Source organism: Homarus americanus, unplaced genomic scaffold, assembly GCF_018991925.1.
Source record: "Homarus americanus isolate GMGI-L3 unplaced genomic scaffold, GMGI_Hamer_2.0 scaffold2539, whole genome shotgun sequence".
Taxonomy (NCBI): domain Eukaryota; kingdom Metazoa; phylum Arthropoda; class Malacostraca; order Decapoda; family Nephropidae; genus Homarus; species Homarus americanus.
Window position 1 is genome coordinate 1,181,271 of NW_024725489.1, and position 10,695 is coordinate 1,191,965.

Consider the following 10,695-nt stretch of genomic DNA (forward strand, 5'->3'; position numbering starts at 1 on the left):
CAAGAATTATGAATTATTAAAGAGAATATTTTAATGTGTTTAGTACCAGGAAATAGTTAAATATTGTCTGTTGAAATGTTAGTAACAAGAATATTGTTCATTTCACCTCAAGTAAGATTTATTTAATTATTAATAACTCCACAAACAACAACTATAAATAAAACAATACAATCAACAATAAACAAATATTTAACAGCAAAAAACTATAATAACAACAATCAACAATAATCAACAAACAACGCATTAAGTTAGAAGTTAATTAACAAAGTAATAAAATTAATAAATAAATTACCACACATGTTTGTTCAATAATAATAAGAGTTGAAGATCCCACACACACACACACACACACACCCACACACACACACACCCACACACACACACACACACACACACACACACACACGAAATATTTGTGTTGATTACGTGATTTAAAGTAATCTTACCATTTAATCCCTCTAACACCACAGTACTGGAGCGTAAGCGACGTGGTGAAGCCTTAGCGAGGTGACTAAAGATTAGTTTGGCGGAATGTTTGGGGTAAAATGATTGACATTTTAGAAAGAAAGACATTTTTTATATTATTATTTAATTCACTTGTCGAGATAATGATGTTTTTGCTAATACTGTATTTAGTTTTTTCAAAATTTGTTGCTATATAAAAAATATTTTAAAAATTCATTATATATCAAATTCTATTAATATTGATAACCAATATAAAAAATTCTTATCAAACTGAGGAATTTATGCAATTTATTACCATTATGAATATTTTTATTATCAAATAATTAAGAATTTATTACTGTACCATAATAATACTAAATTTATTTCTATCATGAAGGATCTCTTAGAACGAGAGGTGTAACCGTGGCACAAATATACCATAGTTTATTTTCCTTAACAAACACGAATGACAGAAATAAAAGACCAAATGGAAATAAACTTCTGACTCTTATTTAAACCAGTTTACTGTTTTATACCTTCACTGTCTACAGGTATATGCACTGTTTTTGTATACTATTTGTACACCGCTATTACATAAGAACATAAGAAAATTAGGAGTCTGCAATAGGCCGGTTGGCCTGTGCATGGCAGCTCCTGTCGAGAGTTACTACCACCCTCTATCATCCATGAATCTATCTAGTCTCCTTTTAAAACTTTCCAGCGTTCCAGCACTTACTACAAAGTTTTTAAGCTTGTTCCACTCGTCCACCACCCTATTTGTGAACCAGTTTCTTCCTATCTCCCTCCTAAACCTAAACTTATCCAACTTGAATCCGTTGTTCCGAGTCCTATCCTGCTCGGATATTATAAGAACTTTATCTATATCCCCTTTATTGATTCCTTTCACCCACTTAAATACTTCTATCATATCTCCCCGCACTCTTCGGTCTTTCTAGGGAATGCAAGTTTAGTTTCTTTAACCTATCCTGATATGGAAGGTTTCTATGTCCCGGAATCATTTTCGTCATTCTTCGCTGCATCGACTCCAGTGAATTGATAACCATTCTATAATAAGGGCACCAGAACTGAACAGCATAATCGAGGTGCGGCCTGACTAGCGCTGTATATTATTGTATATTGTTTGTATACCTACACCGTCTATGCACACCCTGAACCAACGTAATAATTTTCCTCAATAAACGTTCATTTCCTTGTTTATGCATCAATGATAATATACTATATAGTAAAATAAACAAGTTATTATTAAACTAAGGAGGAAAATAAAAATATTACCAAAAGAGGAGAAAGGGGAGAGAGCGTGGAGGGAGGTGAGGGGGAGAGGAAGGGAGGTGAGGGGGAGAGGAAGGGAGGTGAGGGGGAGAGGCAGGGAGGCAGGGAGGCGCCTTATTGTGAGCATGCGTAAATCTTAGTGGAAACTACCACCACCACAACTGCTCACGTGCTGCACCATTAACCCCTCACCACCATCACTAGCTACCACTATCCCTATCACTACCACAACCCTTCACCACTATCTCAATACCACAACCCCTTACTGATAATCCCTACCACAACCCTTCACCACTATCTCAATACCACAACCCCTTACCACTATCCCTCAGCACTACCCCTACCACAACCCCTCACCACCATCACTAGCTACCACCACCTCTACCACAACCCCTCACCACCATCACTAGCTACCACCACCTCTACCACAGCCTCTCACCACCACTTGTATCACCAAATGAGCTAAAATGGCATCAAATCCACTCAATATATAAAATCTTTAACGTAAACGAAGATATAGAATTTTTTATCAATAGTTACAACGTTCTTTTACACTTTATAAACATTAATGACTGTTGTTTATAGGACACAAAAAATAATGACTGGATCTCTAATCATTAAAATCATTACATAACTTCATATTTCTTAGTGATGTGTTTACTGTAGACAAGTGTAGGTAAACAGCGAGGAGATTAAAGTATGGGCCAGGAAAGCTGTTGTTTGGGTAATATTGGTGTTTGTAAGAGGTGGAATAAGGACTTATAACCACCAGCCATATGTCAACTCCAACCACGAATTAATATCACCACCGTAGATCAGTAATTCAAGTTATACAAATTCTAACTCCACTAAACAGTCCCCGACGAGCATGTCCCGTGACCCCCGTTCAGTCCATAGCCAGACCTCACTTGGTTCCAAATTATCCCTTTGTATTTAATAACTATCAAATGTAATAACAGATCTAGAGAATATTACAATTATTAACCTGAGGTCATTAATTATTTTACATCTCTACAGTTAAATAAGTAATGGAGAATATTGAAAATGATAAAAACAAATAGTTGACGGAAGTGGCGGCCGCTGGCATCTTCACCTTCACAACACCGAACTCTGGTGCGCATGAGCCTGTGACGTCATAGTTACAATATAAGGCCCAGCTTGGCCCCTTGTGTGTATAGATTTCGCGCACAACCCAATGGGCAAACCCACATCGTCGAGATAGTACTGGAGTAACCGAAGCTTCTTAGCTACATAAAGCTAGGTAAGTTATCTACAGTGTGTGTTGCCTACGTTTGTCTTTGTCTGAGTTTAGCGTTGAACGAGTCTACAGTATATTATCGATAGTTGTCAATAATTCATGTGACATTTTGTGGTGTGTTCAGAGGAAGCCATTATATTCAACCAGACTCTTATATGTATAATTTCTTTGTCATAAATAGTACTAATGTTCAAAAATTTCAGTAGCGTTTACAAGTTACAAAGTCCATTTTCCACTTAACAGAATCTATAAGCACCCACCTGTTTACCTTCTGTAATGAGCATTTAATAATTATCGTGCTGAAAATTTCCGACATGTTTATAATGTTTACAAGTATCTTCTCTTTGTTTACAGTTTCAAGTCTATTTATGTTTGTTCTAAAATTGACTACTTTTTTTATTTGCAACAAACACTCACTGTTGTAAATACCACGACACGTATCTACAACTCAACATATGAACTGCACTCTTATGTTCTGTCACACATACACAACACACTCTCACCGACCCACCCATCACCCCTTCCTCTTATTACTCTTTCACACACCTACACTTGCCACCCTCACCCACCCACTCAATCTTACGCACACAACTCCATCTCACCCCCACCCTTTCACCTCAACCTTACACACTAACATAATCCACTCCCTCACTCCCTCACACCCCACTCACTCCCTCACACCCCACTCACTCCCCTCTCTCTCTCAAACCCCACTCGCTCCCTCACTCCCTATCTCGCCCACAGACCATCACCATGGCCGGTAACGCTACCAACAAGACGGTACTGGACCGCTACATGCGGCTGCCCATCCCTGACAACAAGTGCCAGGCTATGTACGTGTGGGTGGACGGGTCAGGCGAGAACCTCCGCTCCAAGACCCGCACTATTAACTTCATTCCTAAGAGTCCTACAGGTTAGTATCCTACGGTCCTCTCCTTGATAGACAGACAGGCACACAAGTAGCAAAGTTCAGCGTGTTGACAAGTTGAGATATACAAACCTTGGTAAATAATATAAATCCAAATCAATTTATATACATGAAAAAAGTAATTATTAAATAGTCATAAATATACATCCCTCATTGACCTGTTTTACCGTGTGACCTCATAAGTACACATATCCCCCGTCCGTCTAAGTAGCTGACACCGTTATCAGTATTAATCGGTTATTACAGCCTTAACACCTCTGATAGCCTCTACCACAGTATTTCCTGTGTCGTTTAAGGTCATCTATGGTTTTTAAAATTCGTTGTTTATGTAACAAAATCATAATTTGGGATATGACTTATTCATGATTGGGATTTTTTATTCATTTTTAATGTATTTGTACAACTGTGAGGACAATGTCAGTGAAACTAGTAGGTGTTGGAGGAGGCAGTGGTGGTGAAGGAGGCAGTGGTGGTGAAGGAGGCAGTGGTGGTGAAGGAGGCAGTGGTGGTGAAGGAGGCAGTGGTGGTGAAGGAGGCAGTGGTGGTGAAGGAGACAGTGGTGGTGAAGGAGGCAGTGGTGGTGAAGGAGGCAGTGGTGGTGAAGGAGACAGTGGTGGTATGAGGGAATTAGGAGGAACACGAGCTGAGTTTATCTGAACATGACACACATTGTACGTAAGTGTGGCAACGTCGACTGCTGCCTGAGGTAGTGGGGGGCGGTGACGGGAGGGCGCGGCCTGTGATCAATACAGCCGCTGCTGCAGGTGTTCTGACCTAAACCCGGGTGGTGGTCTGGTCTGCCCTGGCCCCCGAGGCTCACACCAGCAGACCTTAGTGACCTTAAGTCGTAGCTGCCAACTCTCTCTCTCTCTCTCTCTCTCTCTACCCTCATTTCTCTCCCTATGTCCCCCTTCCTATTTCTCTTTGAGACTTTTATTTTCTGAATATTAGTCCAATTTCCCGCTATTCTCTCTGTTTACCTTGGTTCAGTTTTTGTGTACATCCTGGCGGCACAACAGACCAGAATCATTCCTCACCCGGTCAGCCTTGGCGTCGGTATTCACGTGTGCGTTTCTCTTACTTTCCAGAGTTGCCAATCTGGAACTTCGACGGGTCATCAACGGGCCAGGCTGAGGGCAGTAACAGCGACGTATACCTTCATCCGGTTGCCCTCTACCAGGACCCCTTCAGGCTGGGCGACAACAAGCTGGTGCTGTGTGAGACTTACAAGCATAACAAGAAGCCCACAGAGACCAACCACCGCCACAGGTGCCTCGAAGTGTGCACGAAGGCGGCCGACACTCACCCTTGGTTCGGCATGGAGCAGGAGTACACACTGCTGGACACTGACAAGCATCCTCTGGGCTGGCCCAAGAATGGCTTCCCGGGACCCCAGGGCCCCTACTACTGCGGTGTTGGGGCCAGCAAGGTGTATGGTAGGGACGTGGTGGAGGCTCACTACAGGGCGTGTCTGTATGCTGGAATCAACATCTCTGGGGAGAACGCAGAGGTGATGCCCGCCCAGTGGGAGTTCCAGGTTGGTCCCTGTGAGGGCATCACTATGGGTGACGACCTGTGGATGGCTCGCTACCTCCTTCACCGTGTTGCCGAGGACTTCAACGTGGTAGTGTCCCTGGACCCCAAGCCCATCCCTGGCGACTGGAATGGTGCTGGAATGCACACCAACTTCTCCACCAAGGGGATGAGAGACCCCAACGGCATCTGCGATATCGAGAAAGCCATCGACAAGCTGTCAAGACACCACATCCGCCACATCAAGGCTTACGACCCCAAGGAGGGCAAAGATAACGAGAGGCGCCTCACTGGCCTTCACGAGACCAGTTCCATCCACGACTTCTCGGCGGGTGTGGCCAACAGAGGCTGCTCCATCAGGATCCCCCGAGGCGTGGCCGAGGAGAAACAGGGCTACCTGGAGGACCGTCGACCATCGTCCAACGCTGATCCTTACATGGTGTCTGAGGTGTTGGTGAGAACCATTTGTCTGGACGAGTAAGACCCTGGACGATCATCTGAAAAGGAGGGGGGGGGGAGGCTCTAGGACTCCCGCTACTCCAGCGTCCATCACCACCTGCGACAGGCGGCTCCTCACTACCGCCAGACGCAAGGGACCAACGCACAATCCATGTCATAATTTTCTCCAGTTTCATTCTCATCGAGTCATTTCATTCTTGAAGAAAAACTCTTTTATTGTACTCACAGTCTTCACTTTTGTTTCACTCGTCTTCGTCTCTTAATGGATCGTTTCGTTCTATTAAACGTTGTATATTTTGTTGTGAATAAGTCCATTCATATTATTGAATGACGAGTACAAGTATTATTTTGTGATAAACTCGAGTATCTCTTCCTCTTGTTACTAATGACCGTCTACTGCTGTGTTTATATTGTAAATAAGAAGATAAACTTTTAACTGTCTATTATAGTAATTATCTGTCAGTCTTACAGGAGATGTATAACTCGCCTCCTGTTAAGATTTACCTATAAGATATATCATTACATCTTTTTAAAATAATCTCTGTATAATTTTCCTCTTAAGATAAAGACACGCACAATCGCCTTCAGTAACCCCAAATTATCGCTGTATTAAAGACACTTCACCTGTACGAGTCTGGGGTGGTTATTCTTCAGGTGTTCCCTTCATTAACCCACAACAGAACTATAGGGAACAAATTTCATCTCTTATAACTCACTAAAGATATGACGTCAGCATGGAAAAACCTGCAACATGGCGGCGAAATTCACTGATACTGTAGTAATGGAGGTGCATGACGAGTAACCCCCACACACACACACCCACACCCATTGACTTACCAATGAAACTCTTCAAGGAGTTCTCCCCGGAGCTTGCTAAACCCCTATGCTCCATCATCAATGCTTCTCTCAGTCAAGCCAGATGCCCAGCTGACTGGAAGACCTCTTATGTATCACCAGTGCCCAAGTCAACCAGCCCACAATCCTTAAATCAGCTACGACCTATTGCAATCACCCCAATACCCAGCCTAATCTGTGTAAGTTTTGTGTTCGACTGGGCTTATGCTGATATTGCAGGAGTCGTAGACCCTCAGCAATTTGGCAACATGAAAACTTCCTCCACCACTCACTGTCTTGTCAGCTTTCTCGATTACATATACCGCCATCTCGAGAAACGAAAAACGTCTGTAGCTGTCGCCTTCATTGATTTCACTAAAGCATTCGACCTAGTCGACCACAATATAATCATCAACAAAGCTATTGACCTCGGGCTTCGGAGAAGTCTTATACCATGGCTTACAGACTTCCTCAGTGACCGACGCCAAGCTGTACGCTTCCGAGGGGCTGTCTCCACCTTTCAGTCACTCACCTGTGGCGTCCCCCAAGGCACCAAGATGGGACCACTCTGCTTCCTTATGCTCATCAATGATGCCCTAAGAGAAACCCCTGCTCGCTGGAAATATGTCGACGACTCCACCATTGGGATCAGCGTCAACAATTCTGCTCCCAACTATACCGCCCTTCAGGATTTATTGAACAGTCTCCAAAACTGGGCCACCAACAACCATGTCACCATCAACCATACCAAGACCATGGTTATGCGCATCAACCTCTCCTCCAACATTGTCCCACCTCCTTCCATTACTCTAGGTCCGAACACACTCCAGGTTGTAGATTCCACGAAGCTCCTCGGCGTCACCAGACAACAAACTAAATTGGAAACCACACGTCAGTGAAGTTGTCAAATCCTCCAGTTTCCGTCTCCACCTCCTCCTCCGACTCAAGTCCCTCGGAGTTCCTGCACCCGAGCTCCTCAGTGTTTACACAACATTCATACTTCCCAAGCTCACCTATGCCTCCCCCACCTGGTCTTCCTCCCTAAATGCCACACAACGTAAACACCTAGAGAAAGTGCAAAAGAGGGCACGCAAGATTATTCTCTCCCCTTCCTACTCCACATATCAAGAAGCGCTCAACACACTGACCCTTTCGACTCTCACTGACCATCACCACGACCTCATCTGCAAATTTGGTAAGAAGCTTCTACACCATCCTCGACACCGGCTCCTACTACCACCTGAGATCCCTAGTCCGAGAATTGCTGTTCGACACCACAACCGCATCCAGCCCATACGTGCACGAACTGATCGCTATAAGAACAGCCCAGTCCCAACCATTGTAAAAATTATCAATAACTTGTAATAAACCAGTGTATTCACTCCCAGTAAACACTACTCCTTGCACTGTCACTATGTTGAAATGAACTGTAGTTTGAGCTTTTCCCCATCTAGTTATTATATGTCTTATTTGTGTCACTTATGTTACTTGTATATTATTTGTAATTCGAAACCCATTCCCCAAATATGTAACTGTATATTTTCAGCCTTCTGGCTGCCAAGCTCTTTCAATAAACCGTTAATTATTATTATTATTACACACACACATACATGCATACATACATGCATACATTCATTCATCATATTACACATCCACACATACATGCATACAAAATCCACACCTCGCATATACATACGCACACACCTCACACATACACACCTGCAATAAAACCTTTAATGACGAAGATAATTAGGACAGCAACAAGATAACAATTGCCAATGTTATCATAAAGTTAGTTATCAGGTTGTGGAGGCGGTGATGAGCTCAACATGTACGATAACTGATAACTATTTTTTTTTATAACTGATAACTAATTCTTTGTACATTATAATAAACAAAATTGGATCACCCAGCTTATTACACCTGAAGATTAACCACCCTGACATTATCCTAACCTAACCACCCTGAAACTATCCTAACCTAACCACCCTGACACTATCCTTATTACACCTGAAGATTAACCACCCTGACATTATCCTAACCTAACCACCCTGAAACTATCCTAACCACCCTGACACTAACCTAACCACCCTGACATTATCCTTATTACACCTGAAGATTAACCACCCTGACACTATCATTATTACACCTGAAGATTAACCACCCTGACTATAACCTAACCTAACCACCCTGACATTATCCTAACCTAACCTAACACTAACATAACTTAATCTAATATCCGGTAACGAAATATCACCTACTTTTAAAAAACACAACGACGATAGTCTACTAGTGGAGACACACACACACACACAGTTAATATCCATAAAGGCATCATAATAAGCAAAGGGTGTGTGTGTGTGTGTGTATATGGGTGTGGGTGGGTGGAGTGGGTGGGTGTGTGGGTGTGGGTTTGCGTGTGGGTGTGGGTGTGTGTGTGGGTATGTGTGTGTGGGTTTATGTATGGGTGTGGGTGTGGGTTTGTGTGGGAGTATGTGTGTGTGGGTTTGTGTGTGGGTATGTGTGTGTGTGTGGGTGTGTGTGCGTCATTAAGGTTATCAACAACACACAGAGCTTATCTCTGCAGTCTTACACTTGATATATTTCCGGATCTCTCTCTCTCTCTCTCTCTCTCTCTCTCTCTCTCATCTTGCAGGAGGTGGTCGTACCAACAGAGTAGTTGCGTGTGTGGCGGCGACAGCCAGGTGGCATTAACCACGTGTTGTTAGGGTGTTGAATACTGGTTTATGGCACACACTCACACACACACACACGCACGCACACACACACACGCACGCACACACACACACACTTACATACAAATATATTTAACAAAATGTTACACTAAAATAATCAAAGCCAGTAAAGAGCAGTACAAGATAATGTTATGTGATACATTTGACGTCACCTCCAGCTGCTGCCTCTGTCCCTGTGATCTGCACGTGGACACTCTCTCTCTCTCTCTCTCTCTCTCCTTTTACTGGCCTGATTATTTTAGTGTAACATTTTTGGTTAAATATATTTGTAAGTGTGTGTCCGTGTGGTGTGTGTGTGTGTGTGTGTGTGTGTGCGTGTCACTACCCTTGTGGTCTACCTTGAGCCTATAGACTGAGGATAACAAGTCCATTGTTCTAACCACCACTACTACCACCATCACTCCCACACTATGACCACCAAAACCACTAGTACCTCCTACCTGGCCTTAGTTACAGGTCATGTGGAACTATGTTAACCTAACCTACCTGGCCTTAGTTACAGGTCATGTGGAACTATGTTAATCTACCCTAACTTAATCCAATCTAACGTAGTTTAAAATAACCTTAACTCACCTACAATAGTCCAACCTAATGTAATCTAACTTAACTTAACCCAAACCTAACTCACCTAATCTGAACAACCTAACTTAACCACCTAACCTAACCTAACGAGTCAGATTGAATAAGATTGGAATTAAGAGTTAGCCCCATTTCCCCAACTGTATAAACAGGTGATCATCCCCAGGTGAGTGAACTAAGTTGCTTCAGGGGCACGGCAGGTGTTGTATAGCCACTCCGCCGCCACCTCCTTATTTCTTCGTAATATTGAACCATGGTTAATTTTTCCTCAGCGACGAATGAGTTGTGTGTGTGCGTACGTTGGTACCTGTGGTGTAATGGTCAGCACGCTCGCCTCGCAAGCGAGCGGACCCGGGTTCGATCCCCGGGCAGGGTGAAACTATGGGCAAGTTTCTTTACGCCATATGCCTCTATCATTCCCAGCAGTAATTGGGAACCTGGATGTTAATCGATTTGCGGATCATGTTCCGGGGTAATGGTTAGCCAGTGCAGTTGGAGAGTTGTCCGGTCTTGTCGGACTACTCCTTGACACTGGGTCATGCAGCTCGTTAACCTGAGGTGTAAGTAAAAAGATACACACCCGCAAACCACCCCTACACACCCGCAAACCACCC

At 43.4% G+C, this 10,695-nt stretch overlaps 1 protein-coding gene and 1 non-coding gene across 2 annotated transcripts; both read left to right on the top strand.

Moving 5' to 3' along the window:
• Positions 1-2,850: 2,850 nt before the first annotated feature.
• LOC121864940 (glutamine synthetase-like) lies at positions 2,851-6,450 on the top strand. The gene is made up of 3 exons (XM_042364151.1): positions 2,851-2,995; positions 3,737-3,905; positions 5,009-6,450. The coding sequence occupies exons 2-3, from the start codon at positions 3,746-3,748 to the stop codon at positions 5,932-5,934; spliced, it is 1,086 nt and encodes a 361-aa protein (XP_042220085.1). The 5' UTR covers positions 2,851-2,995; positions 3,737-3,745; the 3' UTR covers positions 5,935-6,450.
• Positions 6,451-10,384: 3,934 nt separating this feature from the next.
• Positions 10,385-10,462, top strand: Trnaa-cgc. The gene has a single exon. It is a non-coding gene; the product is annotated as a tRNA-Ala (tRNA).
• Positions 10,463-10,695: the final 233 nt, after the last annotated feature.

Bases quoted from the DNA above. Each gene is read 5' to 3' on its own strand.
- LOC121864940 (XM_042364151.1), top strand. From the start codon at position 3,746: ATGGCCGGTAACGCTACCAACAAGACGGTACTGGACCGCTACATGCGG. The intron at 3,906-5,008 runs GTTAGTATCCTA...CTTACTTTCCAG, and splicing joins CATTCCTAAGAGTCCTACAG to AGTTGCCAATCTGGAACTTC.